Source organism: Synchiropus splendidus, chromosome 3, assembly GCF_027744825.2.
Source record: "Synchiropus splendidus isolate RoL2022-P1 chromosome 3, RoL_Sspl_1.0, whole genome shotgun sequence".
Lineage (NCBI taxonomy): Eukaryota > Metazoa > Chordata > Actinopteri > Syngnathiformes > Callionymidae > Synchiropus > Synchiropus splendidus.
This window is the reverse complement of record NC_071336.1, coordinates 35,733,974-35,753,810: the sequence shown is the minus strand read 5'-3', so window position 1 is coordinate 35,753,810 and position 19,837 is coordinate 35,733,974. Positions and strand designations below refer to the sequence as shown.

The following is a 19,837-nucleotide window of genomic DNA, read 5'->3' as shown; positions in this document are numbered from 1 at the left end:
ACCTGGCCAGCAGCTCAGAATCCTCCGTCCAAGGATTCTCGCTGGGCCCCATGCTAAAAGGTCACTCGGCAGCACTTCCTTCGAGGAGTCCTCCCGCTGTGATAATGAGAGCCGTGTGATCGAGAAAAGCTCACCTTCATTTGTTCGCCTGATCAAAGACATCAGCTCGGGTGTGGTGTCATTCATCATTGACGGCCGTGTTGGCCGCCATGCTAGCGCCGACCGGAGTCGTGCCGCGCGGCGATCGAACACAGCCAGGCTCCCCTGCCATGTCAGGCTTCGGCTCCATGTTTTATTGAGGACCTCCTCCGTCCTCACTTCTCGTCTCCGCTTGTTTTGGAGCCCAGCTTCTTCAGCCTGACAGAAGTCGGCGTGTCGGCGAGGTGAGAGACACGACGGCTCTCGTGTCAGACAGCTCAGAGCTCATTAAAGAGCTGGCTGCCCAATATTTGGAGTGCAGGCCGGCCTGTTAGCCGCGGCCGCTCGTGGCTCGGTGAGCTGACGGGGTCTGGTTTTGACAGTCTCCTGACCGAGTCTGTCAGAGGCAGAATCACGTTAGCCGAGCGCAAACAAATGGAGCTGAGAGCGGCAGCGGCAGGAATGGAAGCGCCGCGCTTCTCCCTGAGCTGCCGCGCTGCATCAAAAATACATGTGAGCGGCTTTTATCGTGCGCCGCGCCTCCCTCGCTCCTTCTACACTCTTCACCTCCTCTTAAACAGCAGATGAAGTGAAGCCGAGTCGGCCCTTTGGCAAGGCAGGAAATCCGTCTCCAGTGGAAGCTTGGACCAGCTCGCGACTCGGCCACACCTGAAGACTGGAAAACACCTGTCAGAAACCAGTGTTGATGGCTCTCCAGACAGACACTTGAGCTTCAGCAGACAACTGCCGCGCCTTCAAGTGTGACTCTTTCAACTCACTTGTACTTAAGCTACAATGCTATCTCAACAGCACGTCTGTGTTAGCACTGAGCTGATTCCAGAACGTTGGTGCCTGAAACATGCCAGCTGCTCTTTGAAATCTCTGCCATCGCCTGTGCCATGCTAGTTTAGCCGCGGTGCTAACTCAGGTACTCTGGGCCTCCAGGTTTTCTCAAGGTCACTTTTGTTCCACGCCAGCACGCTAGCTGTGATATAGCTCTTCGTTGGTGTTGCCGTCTCGATTGCGTTTGTTGTCAGTACTTGACGGGGAACAGCGCCGCGGTTCTTCGGCACAGAACCCGACGGGGTTTTGTCGTGGAAAGTGTCTGCCGTGTTGCCACGTCGACTGGAAGAGGTGGGCACCGCGTCCTGGCCATTATCCATCATCTGGTCGTCATCATTGCTCCCGTTGATTCGCCGCGGCGTCACACTTGGCCGTCTCATCACGAATCTCATTTAGCGCCGCCGTCCTGTAATTACGTTATCAGATCTCGTGGAGCAGAAAGCCAACAAGCTCGTCTAATTCCTCGCCATTAATCCGGAGACAGAAGCATCTCTGCACCGCCGCTGTGACGCGCAGACACCAAAACCATCTTCTCCACAATTTGAGCGCTAAATTGTCATCACGGCCCAGCGGGAGACTGACCCCCCACGACCCCCTCCGGCCCCCTCCTCCTTCTCCTCCTCTCCCACAGATAACTTCCCGCAGATGGCTCATCAGAAGCGCTTCATCGAGCGGAAGTACCGGCAGGAGCTGAAGGAGATGAGACGAGAGCGCGAGCGGCAGGAGAAGGAGACGGACGAGGACGACGGGAAGTGACGGACGGCGAGGTCACTGGACGTGGAAAGTTTGTCTGTGACGGCAGCCGCTGAATTTCTGTTGCGCTCAAGTTTCACACTTTAGCTGTTCGCTAATCGTTAGCGCCACTCAAATGCTGTTGCTAACGTTAGCGCCTCCAGTATGACTCTGACACTCTGAAGTTGTTTTTGTGCGTTTTGTGAAGTCGTGTGACAGAAAGTGCCACCAAGCAGGAAATGAATAAATAAACACTGATTTTGTACCAAAACTGTGTGTCAGCGGAGGAAACTCTTCTTGTGGGCTGCAACGTCATGAGCGCCTGATGTTGTGCTTGTGATCTTTTGGCTGTTACAGCCTAATGTTGGCGTCAAGCTGGTGTGTTTCTCTCCTCGGCCCACCGTTTGTTCACCACATTGGCTTGCTTGGTCGCGACGTGCACCACAGTAGACCTGGGTTCCACTGCAGCTCAAACGTCATAGTGGAGCAGGTTTGGCCCTGGGGCCTTCACACTGACTCATGCTTGTTACGAGACCAAGACAATGACGGCTGTCTTTGTTTGTTTCGGCGTGTGGTGGCGCTTGAATGTGCCAGATGGAGGTGCACAGTCATGACCAGGGTTAATCATCATTTTTACATGATTCACTGTCGTTGAAATGATGCTTTTATTATGGAGGTTGACAACCGTTGCATTTATTTCTATCAACTTTTACCTCTCTTTCTGGTGCTTTTGTCAGTGTCCCCTGTTTCTCATCAGCAGTAAACACTGACCATGTTGCTGTCGGCGTTTGAGTTACAGCTAATGTTGACTCCAAAGGTCACTGGCCGCACGTAAACGATCTGCTGAAGGGTCAAAGGCGCTCCAGGCTTCCACCTGCAGGAGCAACAGCGACGTGGCACCTGAGTCCGTTTTCCAAATGTTTAATTGTGTCATATAAATATTCAGTACAAAATATCACGTTTTACAAAGCAGATCGATGACGGCCGGTGAAGTCTGGCCCGCTCCGACGACCCCCGACACCAAGAAAAAGTGCTCACACACGTTTGCACCGACATCATCATAGAGGTGAGCGACTGTGTCTACACATCGACAACCACAATTCTATCACACCCGGAGAGTCGCCGGCGGTGAGGGAAACAAGGGGCGGGCTGGGTGGGGGCAACTGGGCTGGTGTTGTAGGTCCACGCTAGCCATCTTTGAACCTGGACAGTCGAGAACTGGAGCGTGACAACGTGGAACTCCTCAGTGGTCCCAGTAGCAGCAGGATCCTCGTTCACGCTAACTGTGCCGCTGCGCTGCACGTGAGCGACGGGGCTGGTCTCAACCGTCTGACATTCAGCTGGCTTCGAGGAGTCCTCGTTCACCCGGAGACAGAGATGAGACAGAGACACGTCTGTCATGAGGCCAAGATTCCGCCTCGGCGCACGATTTGTGAACTTTGAGTGGCAGAGCCAGAACCTCCAGCAGCTCCTGGAGCACCAACATTTGCCTTTTTTACCAGGTGAACCTTGGAGTTGTTGCTGTCATTTTGGTTTGGTCCTAAACCGCTTATGCCTACGTCAATGTTATGTTTTGGGTGGGTTGGTCTGGCTGTAATGGGGAAGGAGGTAAGCGGTCGAATCTGCCTGGTGGAGGTTTGCGCTTTCTGAGTGCTTTTCTAGTTCTTGCTGCTTTTGGACTGTTTTTGAATTCATCATCTTCGTCATCTTTTTCGTCATCTTGTGGCTCGACTATATTTTGCCAGGAGCTCGGGCATGAAGCTTGACCCAGAGTGGCGCCTTGCAGCCGGGTCCCACCACAGAACCAGGAAGTTGGAACATATGATCCCCGGAGCACTTCCTGTTTAATGTTTTCAGCATGTGATTATCCATGGGGTTGTCAGACCGCAGTCAGGCCACTACTAGGGTCCAATAACAAGCCGTGCTGTGACTCGGTCACGTGTAGGACCGCCATCTTGATGGAGTCGGTTACTGCGTGAGGAGGGACGAAGATTCAAACTGCTGTTCCACCATGTTTTCCCCTGCAGACTGTTTGGACCTTGGTCGTGGACGAAGCCCACTCCCTTATCCACCGGGGTCAAAGGTGGCTGCAGATAAGAGCCCAAGCGGCTGTCGGTCCCATTGACTCTGAATTCCGGCGCCACGTTAATGGGCCATGTTTGGCACCTTTCTGTGAGCGAGTGCTATTTTACATTTTTACATTCCACAAAGCTCCTCAAGGACACAACCCCTCCGATTGTTTGCCAACGCAAGAATCCATGGAGGAACGTCCGGTTTCATGTAAGGCAACTTCCGCTCAGTGTCCTAAAGCAGACACGGCGGTTTCTCACGGTGCTGTCTGGTCGCTGCCGAACACTGACACTGGTTTGCACGCCATGATTTGAACTAGCCTCAGGAGCTGAGCTCGACAGGAGACTCTGCCAAGCGCAGTGGCTAGCAATGGTGTACGAACAGCCAAGTCTGTTCATGACGGAATGGTTGCTATGGTAACCCAAGGGGAATGTCTTCAAGGATAGTGTTTGTTGTGGCAAACAGGAAGCAGTGTGGCTCCTCAAAGGGTGGTGACCTGTTGGGACCTGCCACAGAACACACATGTCCAAGGATGGACTAGCCTGGCTTCTTCTCGTCTTCAGCGACCACTGGAGCCGATTCTTCTCGCCATCCTGATGGAGGACTTTTCTCAAGGAAGGAGAAGTATAGCATCCCCTTATCATGTGGAGCCGGAGAACGTTCGCTGTGGTGAGGAGACCTCACCTCTGCTGAGAGGATTCGGGCAAACCACTTCCATATTGTAGCTAAATGTTAGCTGTTGCTGTCCTGCGCACCCCAGACCGACCACGTGAGTGTCAAGAGACGTCTCATATGTGAGACTTGGTCAGACAGCGGAGGCTTGACTGACCGCCCTGACTCGGGTCTGGCACTGAAACCACGAGGTGAAAATCACCTTGTTTGCGCCTGCTGAAGCCCCAGCTGCGTCCCGGGATGGAGGACTCCGCGTCCAGGCCCACCTGGTTCCGAAACTGAGCACTGAGCTTGTGTCAACGTGGCCGGGGAGGAAGGGAGAGTGTGAGAAGACGGCGGTGACATTCAGCCGGATGGTGAGGGAGTCACATGGCCACCCCTGACATTTTCCTCCTCCGTCACATCGTCACGAGAGATGCAGTCCGCAGGCGGGCGGGCGAGCGCGCGCTTGGACGGCCTTGACAAGAGACTGTACAGTGTTCAGAGTACACCAGCTAAGATCACAATATGCAGCATGTTTGTGCCCGAGACACTGAAAATCTGTTGGTTCCACAGGAGCGAGTCCGTCACAGGCAGCTTTGGAAAAGAAAATCTGTAGATACACGATGGGGACGCCCGGATACACACGCACGAAGACAAGTCTGTTCACCGTGCCCTCGTAAAAGAAACGCAACTACCACTGACGGGACACACGAAGCCTAATTCTGCTCTCCGGAGGGACAGCTGGTGGCGCTGGAGTCCGACCAGCTTGTTAAGAATCCCTGTCGCTGTCCTCGCCTCCGTACATGTCCGCCAGTTTCTTGAATCGCGGCCCCCATTCGCTCAGGTAGTTGTAGTCCTGGTCCCCCTCTGTGGTCGCCGACTCCAGCGAGCTGAGCGACTCGGCCACCGAGCCGTTGCCCTCGTAGGCGTAGGTGGCCAGGGAGTCGTAAGGTGGTGCGGTGGGGTCGCTGTCGTTCTCCTGGAGCCTCTGGGTGATGAAGTCCCGCACGTCCCCGTTATTGTCCCGACACGGCGGTGGCAGCACGGGCCTGCGCACCGGAGGGTAGAAGGTCTCGGGTACGATGTCCCGCCTCTGCTTGCTCTCCTCGATGGCCTCGGGGTTGCGCAGTGTGCCGATGTCGAACGCCTGCGTGTCCTCCTCGCCGCCGCCCTCGTCGTTGTAGCTGACCACGTTGTCCCGCACGTCCTCCTTGGAGATGATCAGAGGCTCCTTCTTGCGCTGCCTTCTGAGGGCGGCAAACAGAACCACGATCACTGCAGGACGGAGACAAGAGAAGAGCTCAGTCAAGAGGCTCCGGGGGGAGCGGTGCGAGTGCTCAGCCATGTTCCCAACTTTGTAAAACACGCGCCATGCATTATGTATCTCTGCTCTCCTCCGGGCTACAACACAAACAGCTGGAAGAACAAAGACTCTTTATTTGGTCGCTGTGGAAACGGAAGCCGTCACGGCTGACCGCACCTCCATTTGTTCGTGTCAGCTTCCATGAGGATCACTGAAGACAGACTTGAGTGACTTGAGTGCCAGACATCTGCGCTGACTCCAGCAGGACGGAGCAGTTCTGGACTACAGCTCAGCTCACACAACGTCCACACGAGTCACAGTTAGACTCTTTCTGACGGTCAGACGATGACACCTACTTGCATCTGTCCTGCTTTGCTTGATGCTTAAAGCACCACTGATGTTGAGTGACGGCAGAAGGTGAAAGACCGCCTGAACACAACGAGACCAAAACAAGATCCCACCCCCCAAGTGACTTGTCCTGGAGTGTCCGGGTGTGCAGGGCCGAAGCTTCTCTCCACCGTGAACGCCAGTCCATCACTCGTGCTAAAGCAGCTGCGCGGCCGTCAGTGGGCGAGTTGATCTGGCTGAGCACCTGCCATTGTGCCACAGGTGCCAATAAATCTCGGTTTCACTCGACACAGACGGGCCGCTGTTTTTTCATGAAACTGCCGGCAGTGGTCAGCAGCGCGAGAGTCGGCCCGCAGGAAGCCGTGGATCAAATCAAAGAGCCGGAAACGTGACTTACTGAGCAGGATGAGGACGCAGAGCAAGATGGCCACCAGGGCGCCGGTGCTGAGGCCGGCCCGCGCCGCCAGGGCTTCGGCGTTGCACAGCTTCATGTTCCCCTCGCGGTCGCAGGTGCAGACACGGACGGTCAGCGTGTTGGTGCTGCTCTGCATGGGGTACTCTCCGTCCGAGATGACCACCGGCACGTGGTAGACGCTCTTCTGCAGGCTGTTGTAGCTGTTCCTGCGGGTCAGGATCCACGCCGTGTTGTCTGGAACACAAGACACAGCAGCTGACCTCTGACCCTGGACGCCGCCAACACGCTCCGGTGCCTTGCTTGTCGTCAAACCTACCTTTGTTGTCCCGCACGGAGAAGTTTGCCTTCCCAGCGGCCTCCTGCGCCAGAGCGAAGAAGAATCGGTGACCTCCGACTGGTTCGTCTGGATCTGTGGCGCTGATGGTCTGGATCCTCTGAAACCAGCGTCACATGGTCAGATTCCCTCCGTCACACCTCACTGCTGTTTCCCTCTCCCATCTGCTGCGATAACTGAGTCTGCCCCTCGGATCCTGCGTGTGAAACCACGGCAATGGTGCTGCGACCCACCTGATTAGCTTTGGCGTTCTCGCACACAAAGGTCTCGTAATTGGCGGCGAACGTGGGAGCGTTGTCATTGACGTCCAGGACTCTGATGTAGACCGGCACGCGGCTGATCTGGCGAGGGTTGTCTGGGAAACCAAGAGGAGGAAGGAGGAATGTCCCGTTAGTTTCCCTCCTGCACCCCTGATCTTCACCGACACTTCTGAGGACCGTCTTTGACCACCATGTGAACGGAGCTCACGCGGTCTGTGGTCAACTCTACCTGCTGTTTCTTTCCAAGCTTCCGACAGTTAGTGGCCGTCAGCTCAGCTTTGTCTCTACAGACCAACGGTCTGTTTCAGAGAGCGCCCCAAGTCCAACCATAATTCAGGCTTCGCTTCACGCGTCACATGACCAGGTAGTGGGGCATCGCTGCCAGCGATATCTGGTGCTCTGTACCTTGTTCTACCCTGAAGCTCCAAGACATGACGCGGTGGACCATGAGGGGATGGAGAACTTGCAGCGCCATGACAAGTATCATGTCGAGACATTTGAAACCCGTTCCTGGCTCTTCATGAACACATGAAACACTCTGTATCTTTTGTTACTTGGAGGACACGCAACCAGGTGGTCCAGTTCTGGACTGAATCTGGAGCCGAGAGGTAGCCGAGTTCTGGAGACGTGCATGGTCTCCTGCAAGCTGCGGACCGGAGTGGACACTACGATTGGGTCAGGACTCATGCCGGACCCGATGGTAAAGTCGGTGAACAAGGAGAAAAGCTTCGTGTGAGGACTCACTAAACTCAGTGGCGAGGACGGAGATGTTGTGCCAGGCCTTCTCTTCCCGGTCCAGCTCCCGGAGGAGGAAGAGCGAGCCGTTCCCGGCGTGGATGTTGAACACTCGGTCCATGTCGGTGCGTCGGTCGATGGAGTACCTGCAGAGGAGAAACACTCACAGTCGAGTGCACACTTCTCAACACGACTCCGACACACAAGGCCTTCGCTTCCTGCTAGCTGGAACACGACACTGCCACCATCAACTACCGTGGGTAAAGGTGACCTCCATTACACCAGAGCCCTTCATTTAACATGGTGACGCCCCAGGGACGCAGCCGAGCATGACTCGGATGTGACTCGGATGTTGCTCAGATGTGGCTCTGGTGTGTCTCTGGTGTGGCTCTGGTGCGTCTCTTGTGCGACTCTGGTGCGTCTCTGGGACTCTGATGTTTCTCTGATGTGATTCGGATGTAACTCTGATGTGGCTCTGGTGTGGCTCTGGTGTGGCTCTGGGACTCTGATGTTTCTCTGATTTGTCTCTGGTGCGTCTCTGGTGTGGCTCTGGGACTCTGATGTTTCTCTGATTTGTCTCTGGTGCGTCTCTGGTGTGGCTCTGGGACTCTGATGTTTCTCTGATTTGTCTCTGGTGTGTCTCTGGTGTGTCTCTGGTGCGTCTCTGGTGTGGCTCTGGGACTCTGATGTTTCTCAGATGTGACTCGGATGTAACTCTGATGTGACTCGGATGTGTCTCTGGTGTGTCTCTGGTGTGGCTCTGGTGTGTCTCTGGTGTGTCTCTGGTGCGTCTCTGGTGTGGCTCTGGGACTCTGATGTTTCTCAGATGTGACTCGGATGTAACTCTGATGTGACTCGGATGTGTCTCTGGTGTGGCTCTGGTGTGTCTCTGGTGTGGCTCTGGTGTGTCTCTGGTGTGGCTCTGGTGTGGCTCTGGTGTGTCTCTGGTGTGTCTCTGGTGTGGCTCTGGTGTGGCTCTGGTGTGTCTCTGGTGTGGCTCTGGTGTGGCTCTGGTGTGGCTCTGGTGTGGCTCTGGTGTGTCTCTGGTGTGGCTCTGGTGTGGCTCTGGTGTGGCTCTGGTGTGTCTCTGGTGTGGCTCTGGTGTGTCTCTGGTGTGGCTCTGGTGTGGCTCTGGTGTGGCTCTGGGACTCTGATGTTTCTCAGATGTGACTCGGATGTAACTCTGATGTGACTCGGATGTGTCTCTGGTGTGTCTCTGGTGTGGCTCTGGTGTGTCTCTGGTGTGGCTCTGGGACTCTGATGTTTCTCTGATGTGACTCGGATGTGGCTCGAATGTGGCTCGAATGTGGCTCGAATGTGGCTCAGATGTGACTCTGGTGTGACTCTGATGTGACTCGACTTCCTCACCTGCATCCTTCACCCCCTGGCTGCTGATCCATCAATGCATGGCATGTGACCTACAGATTTCTCCAAGACCATCACCTCCAAACCAGGTTCCTTGCTGCGTTCAGCTGTCACTGTGGTTCTCATGGTCGTTTCACATCTCAACACTGAGGTTTGCTCTTCTTCATAGTTATGACTTTGAGACCCCCCCCGCGTCCTCCTCCTCCTCCTCCTCCAGAAACGTGTCCTTGCCCTTATGCGCAGGTTCTCTGCTCATACTGAGGACCTGAAGACTGGGATCCATCCGAGTGATTAATGGGGTGTTCAGCCTCGCGGGGCCCAGACGATGAACCACGGCCCCGAAGGCACCGCCACCTCCCCCGGCCTCCTGCGCTATTTCACTCTATCCAAACACATGTCACCGTGAGGACTCGGACTGGGAGCTCCCTGATGTTGAGCTCCTCCCCCTGAACCCTGGGCCTCTTTCCCCTCTTCACGTCGCCTTCTCTGCTCTCCTCCCCCTCCCTCGGTGACAGAAGTGTTTGACTCGAGCTGTGAGCCCTCAGATGTCTGACCTTGACTCGTCACCGCCTCGTAAAGATGAGGGAAAGTCTGCGACCTGATCTCCGCAGAGCCCCGACTCCCCCGCCGCGTCAGTCGGCCAGCATGCTCAGGTTTAACGATGTTTTTGAACATGTAAAGCCCAACGTCCTTCACAACTTTTAACGAGGCGTCATAACGAGGAGCTTTTAACAGCACAATTATGTTAATGAGGCTGCGCGGGACCAAACGAGAGCAAATAAAGAGAATTTATGCCCCGGAGTGACGGCTGCCTCGCGAGGAGCTGAGTGTGGAGCCTCTTGTTTCTGAGTCTCTTGGTCCTGTTTCAGTGTTTGGTTCTGTTTACGACTGAAGTGAAGAGCGACGCCTCAGGAGTCGCCCGAGTCACGTCCCGAGTCACGTCCCGCCTCACGCTTCTGAGTCGCCCCAGTCACGTCCCGCCTCACTCTTCTGAGTCACCCGAGTCACATCCCGCCTCACACCTCTGAGTCGCCCGAGTCACGTCCCGCCTCACACTTCTGAGTCGCCCCAGTCACGTCCCGCCTCACTCTTCTGAGTCGCCCGAGTCACGTCCCGCCTCACTCTTCTGAGTCACCCGAGTCACATCCCGCCTCACACTTCTGAGTCGCCCGAGTCACGTCCCACCTCACACCTCTGAGTCGCCCCAGTCACGTCCCACCTCACTCTTCTGAGTCGCCCGAGTCACGTCCCGCCTCACTCTTCTGAGTCACCCGAGTCACATCCCGCCTCACACTTCTGAGTCGCCCCAGTCACGTCCCGCCTCACACTTCTGAGTCGCCCGAGTCACGTCCCGCCTCACTCTTCTGAGTCACCCGAGTCACATCCCGCCTCACACCTCTGAGTCGCCCGAGTCACGTCCCGCCTCACATTTCTGAGTCGCCCGAGTCACGTCCCGCCTCACTCTTCTGAGTCGCCCGAGTCACGTCCCGCCTCACTCTTCTGAGTCGCCTGAGCCACGTCCCGCCTCACTCTTCTGAGTCGCCCCAGTCACGTCCTGCCTCACACTCCTGAGTCGCCCCAGTCACGTCCCGCCTCACTCTTCTGAGTCACCCGAGTCACATCCCGCCTCACTCTTCTGAGTCACCCGAGTCACATCCCGCCTCACACTTCTGAGTCGCCCCAGTCACGTCCCGCCTCACACTTCTGAGTCGCCCGAGTCACGTCCCGCCTCACTCTTCTGAGTCACCCGAGTCACATCCCGCCTCACACCTCTGAGTCGCCCGAGTCACGTCCCGCCTCACATTTCTGAGTCGCCCGAGTCACGTCCCGCCTCACTCTTCTGAGTCGCCCGAGTCACGTCCCGCCTCACTCTTCTGAGTCGCCTGAGCCACGTCCCGCCTCACTCTTCTGAGTCGCCCCAGTCACGTCCTGCCTCACACTCCTGAGTCGCCCCAGTCACGTCCCGCCTCACTCTTCTGAGTCACCCGAGTCACATCCCGCCTCACTCTTCTGAGTCACCCGAGTCACATCCCGCCTCACACTTCTGAGTCGCCCCAGTCACGTCCCGCCTCACACTTCTGAGTCGCCCGAGTCACGTCCCGCCTCACTCTTCTGAGTCACCCGAGTCACATCCCGCCTCACACCTCTGAGTCGCCCGAGTCACGTCCCGCCTCACATTTCTGAGTCGCCCGAGTCACGTCCCGCCTCACTCTTCTGAGTCGCCCGAGTCACGTCCCGCCTCACTCTTCTGAGTCGCCTGAGCCACGTCCCGCCTCACTCTTCTGAGTCGCCCCAGTCACGTCCTGCCTCACACTCCTGAGTCGCCCCAGTCACGTCCCGCCTCACTCTTCTGAGTCACCCGAGTCACATCCCGCCTCACACCTCTGAGTCGCCCGAGTCACTCAGTCCAAACACGCCGTCCTCAGGTTACTTGGAGATTTCTGGTTGTTGTGTTTCTCATGACTGGATGTTTGATGGACGCACGAGAGCGGCTCACGTACTTGACCGGACTGTGCTTGATGTCGGGGTCGGAGGCGCTGACCGAGCCCAGGATGGTGTTCCTGGCGGCGTCCTCCTTCACCTCCATCACGTAGCCCGGCCGCTCGAAGACGGGCGGCTCGTCCACGTCCTCCACGCTGATCCTGACGGTGGCCTCGTCCCTGAACGGGCCCATGTTGAGGAAGCGCTGGTTGATGTGGACGTTCTCCACCTGGACCCGGAGGCTGTACTGACGCTTCTTCTCAAAGTCCAGCGGCTGTGAGGCCAGAAGAGCAGAGAGCTGAGACGGCGACCCGAGCGGCGCTCAAGGACACAACAAGGTCACACGCAGGTCCGTTCACGTTTCCTCCTCCCACATTCTTGAACGGCTCATTTTACATTTCCATGTGCTCAGACTTCACTTTTCTGCTGAGTCGCAGCTTCAGTGATTTGAAAAGCTGTCATTTAAATGTCACGTCAGAAGAACTTATAATGGTGCGCAGCAAAGAGGTGCCTTAACTGGAGTCACACGTGTGTGTGTGTGTGGGGGGGGGGGGACTTGTTCATCCTGCTTTGTGGGGACCAATTCCTGACAAAACTCTACCCTATGACTTTGTGGGGACCATTAGGCTGGACCCCACAAGGTTGAGCCTCGAACAGAGGATTAGAGCTTCAAAATAACTGGGTGATTCTAACTGGGTTCCTGCCTGCTCCAGAGTCCTGGTTCAGGTGAGCCACGTGTTTCGAGGCTGGGGAAAGGGTGATGGCCAGGAAAGGTCCCCACAAGGACAGAGAGAGAGAGTGTGTGTGAGGCAGTGAGCTTTAAAGAGAACAATAACGTGAGTGTGACTCAGCAGGAAGGTACTGGAGGCTTGTTTCTGAATTTAAAAACGGTTTTGCTCAGAGTTACGTTATAATTGGGCGAGAAGAGGCGCCGCAGAAGACGCCTCCAAACCAGGCAAGAGAGATCAATTCAAGAGGAGCGGAGTCTGGATATCGACACGCAGGCAAACTGGGATGAGCCAAGAGGCCGGAGGAGCCGCCGCCTGCGCTCCGGACTCACGGACCTTCCGCAGCCGGATGACGCCGTCCTGCGACGAGCGATTGGCCGTGATCTCGAAGGTGCCCGGGCCGTCGCTGCCGATGATCCTGTAGTCCATCTCTGCGTTCTCCCCGATGTCCGCGTCCATGGCCCGGATCACCCCGATCACCGAGCCCAGCTCCAGGGACTCGGGCACGGGGAAGTCGTACACAGCTGCGCGGAAGAGAAGGGGAGCGTGTGACACAGAGGTCTGATCTAAGGTTCCTCCCTCAGTCCAAACACAGCGGCTCACTGAGGACTGCCAGTCCTGTGATGCCCTGATAAAACCCAACATGTCACGATTGAACAACACGAAATGGTAACAGAGGCAGTCAAATGGCCCCGCATGCACTGTCTGTCTTCACCTTATGATCATTATTCTTTTGAAACAAAGGTGCAACCGAGGCTCGCAGAGCTAGTTGAGCTAGCAAACAGATCACGACACGGCAGTGACTCGCACACGTCAGTCGTCTCGCCTCCATCCCGTCCTCCGGTACCGGTGAGCAGGCCCGTGCACAGATGTTCAGGGGGTCCGGTGCCCAAGCCTGCTACTGCTGTTGGGGCTGGGTTTGTCACTGAAATGACTCTATCGCGACAGAAACATGTTTTGATGCTGCTTTACAGTGGCACGGCGGTTAGAGCACCAGCTCTGGAAACTAAAGTTCCCTGGTTTGCAACCGCCGTAACTTCCAATCCCAAACGATTGTATGGAAACGTATCAATTATCTGGGTCAAACACGGCTGCGGCGGGTCAGAGGTGCCGCCCGCGCAGCATGAGGTGGCAAGGGCTGGTGAGCGCTCACGCGAACTCAAGCTCCGCCCGATGTCCAGACACGTTTGTGCAGAGCTGATCTGAGAGTATCTGGTTTTTCCCCTCTACTATTTCAGAATGAAGAAAGAACTCAAATGGGGCACTTTCCTTTTCACTTTCTCAAGCAGCGAGAGAAAGGTCTGGCACTGGAACACCACAAGGGGTCTCCCTGCGACCCGAAACACTGAACATTCAGAACAGCCGCAGACTAGTTTGACGTGGGATTGACCGCTGCAGGAGCCAATAGAGAGCCACCCACGGATGTGAGGAAGTGACGGGTTGGAAAAATGTGACGGTACGTCATCGTGAACGGTCATGAAAGAAAGGTAGTGTTTTGAAGGAGTATCGTTGAAATATCCTTTCCTAGATCCTTATCCTATTCTTACCGTGAGCTTTAAGTCGTTTCTAAAGCGCTGCCTTCTCTGCTCTGGCGTCGCGCTTCCCTCGCCGCAGCCGATGACAGAACCCGGCGCTGTGACCCGACTCTCTAGTGAGCCGTGTGGAATAAATTGCCCCCAAAATAATTCTAGCAGAAGGTGCGGCAGCTGAAACAGAACTCCATCCGGCACCTTTGACATCCGGCGACGACATGAAGCCGAGCACTTATCAGGACCCTGTTTGTGAGGCAGGGGAGTCAGAGAGCGCCCGTGCGCGCGGGTGAGTCGCAGCCAATCAGAGCTCGGCAGCGTTCCCGCCTCAGCGGTTTCATCTTTGAACCCTCTGGTTTTAACCTGAAAGATAAATTCCGAAGCGATTTTCAGCGATGTGAGGCGTGTGAATTGATGGCGGCCTGTCATCGACGGCGGCGGGTCCCTGCTGTATGCTTAAATAAATAGCAGCGGTGGAGGGGCGGGGGGCTGATATATATATACACACACGGCCTGCAGAGACAAACAGCACTGACACACTCATAAAACACGCTGACAGTGTTTTGGCAGCGCCTGAGTCGGCAGGTCTGTGTGACACCCGGAGCTGACATGCGACTCCCGCCGCCCGGGCCTTCCGCTAGCAGGTATTTAGCATGGATGGCAGACAATGCTATCACGTCCTGACACGCCGTCTCCTCTGGGTGTCCCACGGCAATATGGCTCCCTCCCTCTGCCCCCCCACGTCACCTCCTCCGTCCCTCCTCTCGCCGCGCCTTCATTGTCAGTTGGCGGCATCTGTCTCCCCTCGCCCGTCTGTCTCCCAAAGAGGCGGTGATGAATGAGGCGCTGCCGTCCTCCGTTTTGGGGAAGAAAATTTGTCAGTGCGATTCGGCAGCCAGATTAAAGGGAGAGGAGGAAAGAAAGCCCGGGTGCCCGAGAAACGCTGAGGACAAATGCTGAAACGGAGGTTTTCATGGAGTCAAAGACTTAACAAGGCAGCGATAAATGTGGCCCACGTCTTTATTTGAGAGGGATTACAGGCCACATCTGATGCCCTCCCTCTGTCCTACCCTCTACATTTAATTACTGCCTGCGCCGTAATCCACGGAAACTGACACCAGATGGGGGACTTACTCTTGGTGAAGCGAGGCGGGTTGTCGTTGACGTCGGAGAGCGTGATGCTGACGGTGGTGGTTCCGGAGAGCCCGCCCATCTGGCCCGCCATGTCCTTGGCCTGGATCACCACCTGGTAGTTCTCCTTCACCTCCCGGTCCATCCCGGGCAGCGCCGTCTTGATCAGGCCTGTGGAGGACACCGAGGCTCAGTCCAAACACGCCGTCCTCAGCGGATGGCGCCTGTCCAGCGGACGCCCCACGCTGGGCGCCTGTCAGCAGGTGGAGCTCGGTGAAAGCTCCTACCGCTGGTGGAACCTAAATCCCCCCAACTAGCCGAGGCCTTCCGAGGCACCAGTGTCCCAATGAGGCAGGCCCGGCTCTGTCAGGAGGACGATGGTAGGTGACCATCAGGACCAGGTGCTGACTCGGAGCCAGACCCGCTCAAAGTAAAGGTGCGAGAGTTTCTGACTTCCAGCCGCTTGTTTGCTGCTTTCTGTTCCCAACCATCCTCCCTAAAACACATGATGGGAACAAACTTGTGCTCCGCTGATTCATGCATCTACAGGCTCATTAAAGTGCCGGGAACACTCGATCAGAGAAAGGTCGGCGGTGCCGGCGGCCCGGAGTACATTCTCATGTCTCATCGTTTAATGGGTCCAAAGGGCCGTGCGGACAAGGCTTTCATGTTCCTGGTCTCATCCCCCTCCAAGCGCCTTTGGCGCCGTTTACCCGGTCGTTAGACGGAAGACTGCCATCTTCCGACCTCACATTTGATCCCTGCTTTGGAGTCAGAGCTGTCACTGGCAGCGCAGGCGCGGAGGCCCCGCTCCCGTTGGGTCATCCGTCCCGGCGCTTTCGTTTGATGCCTCATGAAAGAGGAGCAGGTGGACGAAGCAGCCAGGACTTGGCGGCGGGCGGGAATTAAAACTAGCTCTGTGGAAACCTCAGCGCTTTAAAGTCACATGGAGCGAAGCTAAGGCAAGAAGCAGCCGCTTGCTGGGGGAGCGAGGCGACACTCCCAGTGAGGGAGGAGTCGCTCGACTGATGATGGGAGGAACGGAACTTCAGATGTTGTGGTGAGATGGTTGATGTGAGATTTGGAGGAAAGACTGGGCTCCATGATGCTGCTGAGGTTTGTGGCCTGCAGGGAGGGGACGACTGAGTCACCATCGATGGTCTGACAAGGGTCCTAGGAGGCGGAGGAGGGGCCTTGGTCCAAAAATGATGATTTCACTCTTATTGTTGTTTAGTTTGGGACAATCCATCCAGGTTTTTATGGCCATGAGGCAGTTTGAGATGAGGTGAGAAATGAGAGTCTGGACCAGAACCTTCTGGGTCTGAAGGTCCTGCTGGAGGGACTGGACCCTCTGGAACGTTAGCGGCGTTGTGAGGCGCTGATGTGTCGCGTCTCGGCCTTCTGGTTACTGACCTGCAGAAGGTCGTCTCCACCCGTACCCTGCCGTCTCCCAGAGTTCCACCGGCGTGTGCGACCTCACATGACCACACGCGCAGCAGCAGCAGCAAAGTGGGGCGGCCGGGCGCGTGCCGAGGACGACAGCTTACGTACCACATGTGGGATGAAGCACATTACTGCTAATCCCTGCGCTAATCTGCAGATGGCCTTTCTGTGGTTTCCCTTTTGTTTAGAGAGCAGCACGTGTTCCAGGGTGCACATGAATGACTCCAGCTCCACCCAGGAGACGTTTTGGGGCTCTCACACTGACCTGTTTCCGGGTCCACGGAGAAGTAGGGCTGCCCCTCCAGGATGCTGTAGACCACCCGGGCGCTGTTCCCGTAGGTGGCGTCGTCGGCGTCCGTCGCCGTCACCTGGATCACCGACGTGCCTGGAGGAGCACACACGGATGAAGACAGGACAAGCAACACCAGCCCAGTCTTCTGCAGCCAGAGTGGAGAAAGAGCCAAGTAAATGGGCTGAAATAGCACATTTGTAGGAAAACTATGACATATGACTTATATTTTAGATTCTTCAGAGTCTGCAACACAAAGCTAAAGATTGACGTGTGATTCCAAGTGACTTCAGAAAGACCCTGGACGATGGAAAGACTCCTCTCCGGTGTGAGGCGATCAGAGGAGTTGGAGTTGTTTAGCTCCACAGCGCGAGCTAAATCAATCTTGCTGTTGAGCTAAACTTACTCCACCGCCTCAACGGACGCGCCACGCGGCGAGGAGGCTACCACAAGCGCCACCTTCTGGCTGAAGCTGGGACAGTCTCCTCCCAAGTCCTTCAAACCACCACGAGGAACGTCCTTTCATGTTCGACTGACTCCTTCCCCAGTGACCCGTTCAAGCCACTCTGACTCACAGCAAGAGACTCACATCTGTAGGATTCACTTCACACTTGAGTGAGTCTTGGTAACGGCGGACATGAAAAGAGTCGGACTCAATAAGTCTCACACTGACTAAGCAATCAGTCATGTGTGTGTGACTCACACCGACTTTTTATTCAAGACCAATGGCCTCACTCAGATGTGTGAGACTCAGTTCTTGGGTGAGTCAGATCCACTGCCTGTGTTCAAGTTAAAGAAAGTGACCCAGGAACATATTTGCTGTGTGGCAGCTGAGACTCGGTCAGATGCCCTGGCTAGCGACTCGAGGCGGGGAGCGCCCCCTGGCGAACCCTCCTTCACCACATTTGTAAAACTTGAACGTGACTAGAGACTTGCACTGTGGGACTCAAAGGCCTGGACTCAGCGAGTCCCAGCCGCTCTGTCCTCCGACGCCAGCGACCCATCGACCATGGTGCCGGAGCTAATCGCCTGAGCTGATGCAGCCTCACTTCTGGTCACATGACTGATCCCTTCCGTCCCGGCCCATTATCGGAGCCGATCTGGGGCCCCGGCCACCGTCATCGATTCCCAACGCGATCGATAACTCCTAATGCGCCTCTTTCCTCCATGAAACCGCCAAACCCCCAGAAGCCTATTAGCGTATCGGCCCATCTGCAGCAGCCGAATCACTGACGGCGTGTGTGATCCGTCCCCCTCTCCGCGGAGGCCCAACCTTCCTTTCTCTCCAGAACAAAGGGACGCGCTGCGGCCAAGTGCCGCCTCCCAAACGGCGCCTCGCGGGGCCAAGCCTTGCCTCATTACGTGCAGAGAGGAATTAATTGAGTAGAAATATTTAATGGCAAAGTGCGATAAATATAGAACTGTGCAATAATGACCCCGCGACAGCTCTGGAATCATGTCAGGGATCCTGGCAACAAGCCTCCCACCAGTGCTGAGCAAGGACTCGTGTGGGGGGAACCATGCAGGATTTGGGAATTTGATCAAAGAAATGTTCCGGAGAAATGTTAATAAAACACACACGCTTGCACACCCTGACTGGTATCGCTGTGCTTGTGGGGACCTCCTCTCCTGGCCATCACCCTCTCCCCAGCCTCTCCCCATAAACCCCTGAACCAGACTGGAACCAGCTAGAATCACCCAGTTGTTTTGAAGTGTTCATCCTCACGGAGAGACTTGACCTTGTGGGGACCAGCGAAACGGCCACTCTGACTCACAGCAAGAGACTCATATCTGCAGGGTTCACTTCGCACTTGAATGACCTCAGAATGGCATCAATAAGAAGAGTCAGACTCAACAAGTCTCACACACGTGACTGACTAAAGAGTCAGTCACGTGTGTGACTCAGACCGACTTGTTTTATTGAAGACCACTGGGCTCGCTCAGATATGTGAGACTCGGTGGTTACGTGAGTCAGATCCACTTCCTGTGATCAAGTGGAAGAAACTGACTGAGACTCGGTCAGATGTGTGGGATTCAGCAGCTGCTCAAGTCGGCCCTACTTTCAGACTCGTGACTCCAGTCTTTTGCACTGAGGGAGAGCCTCCAGCGCCCCCTGGCGAACCCTCCGTCACCACACCAAGCTCTCCAGTCCAACACACATGGCTCACCTGGACCACACTGGAACCCTTAACTTGAGGCTTGACCTTGTGGCGTCCGGCCAAACGGCCCCACAATACATATAAACCAGGTGCAGGCCCGGATAAGATCAACATTTCAGGCGAGTTATTTTTACACACTGATCGATACTAAAGGTGGAGTGACGTCTCTGTTGGGCTGCTTCAGGGACCGTGGGACGTTTCTGCGGCGACACGTGACAGAGTTGTCACTCGGGCTGTGGGAGACGGAGAGAGAGAGAGGACGGACCTGATCTAAGGGCAGTGTGGGTGACCATGGCAACAAGTCAGCCGTGATGTCATCGCTTGGCAGAGCACGAGTGGCTGACTCTCCAACGTGACCGGCTGACTGTCCTTCACTGGCCGGACCGACTCAGCGAGTGGAAACGTCTTCGCAGGAACTCGGGAGGACAAACCGCCTCGCTGTCTCATACGTGCCTCAGGGTCCACCACAGGCGGCAACTGTGCCGACTCGTGAACGGCTGCTGCAGGCACTTGAGTCGTGATCGAGCTGGAGCTGACTCGGCTCTGCAGGAAGCGAGTCTGCGAGTCAGTGGCTCTCAAAACTGATCCGGTTCCTATGGTGACGTTCTGGTTGCAGAATGCGGGTGGGGCTCGTGTCAGTGAGTCCATGCGACTCGACAGTGAGTCGGCATCAACCCAAGTGTGGCTGCAGGTTTCCTTCCATTTTCTAGTCCGTGTCATTCAATCGGATATGACCGCTCAGTTTATCAGCAAGTGTGTCTTTGTCTTGCATAGCTGTACTTGTGGGGACATTTTTCGCCGGTCCCCACAAGGTTCAGCCTGAAATTTAAGGGTTAAAACTTCAAAGTTCAAATAACAGGGTGATTGGTCCAGAGTCCTG

General features: G+C 55.9%; 2 protein-coding genes across 6 annotated transcripts in view; one reads left to right on the top strand and one right to left on the bottom strand.

The window, feature by feature from the left end:
- drosha (drosha ribonuclease III) overlaps nucleotides 1–2,839 on the top strand; it is an 80,403-nt gene extending 77,564 nt beyond the window's left edge. For all 4 annotated transcript variants that reach the window (XM_053858695.1, XM_053858696.1, XM_053858692.1 and 1 more), the window contains one exon: nucleotides 1,613–2,839. In XM_053858695.1, coding sequence (XP_053714670.1) covers nucleotides 1,613–1,737 — 125 coding nt within the window. In that variant the 3' untranslated portion in view covers nucleotides 1,738–2,839. The remainder of the gene's footprint in view (nucleotides 1–1,612) is intronic.
- Nucleotides 2,275–19,837, bottom strand: part of LOC128755362 (cadherin-6-like) — a 41,724-nt gene continuing 24,161 nt past the window's right edge. Inside the window, exons 4-12 of one of the 2 annotated variants that reach the window (XM_053858706.1) lie at nucleotides 16,775–16,894; nucleotides 15,070–15,237; nucleotides 12,743–12,930; nucleotides 11,699–11,952; nucleotides 7,842–7,978; nucleotides 7,071–7,192; nucleotides 6,820–6,937; nucleotides 6,486–6,737; nucleotides 2,275–5,712 (exon numbers count right to left, since the gene is read on the bottom strand). In XM_053858706.1, the coding sequence (XP_053714681.1) occupies nucleotides 5,207–5,712; nucleotides 6,486–6,737; nucleotides 6,820–6,937; nucleotides 7,071–7,192; nucleotides 7,842–7,978; nucleotides 11,699–11,952; nucleotides 12,743–12,930; nucleotides 15,070–15,237; nucleotides 16,775–16,894 (1,865 nt within the window). In that variant the 3' untranslated portion in view covers nucleotides 2,275–5,206. The remainder of the gene's footprint in view (nucleotides 5,713–6,485; nucleotides 6,738–6,819; nucleotides 6,938–7,070; nucleotides 7,193–7,841; nucleotides 7,979–11,698; nucleotides 11,953–12,742; nucleotides 12,931–15,069; nucleotides 15,238–16,774; nucleotides 16,895–19,837) is intronic. The other variant, XM_053858707.1, reaches the window with a different exon arrangement.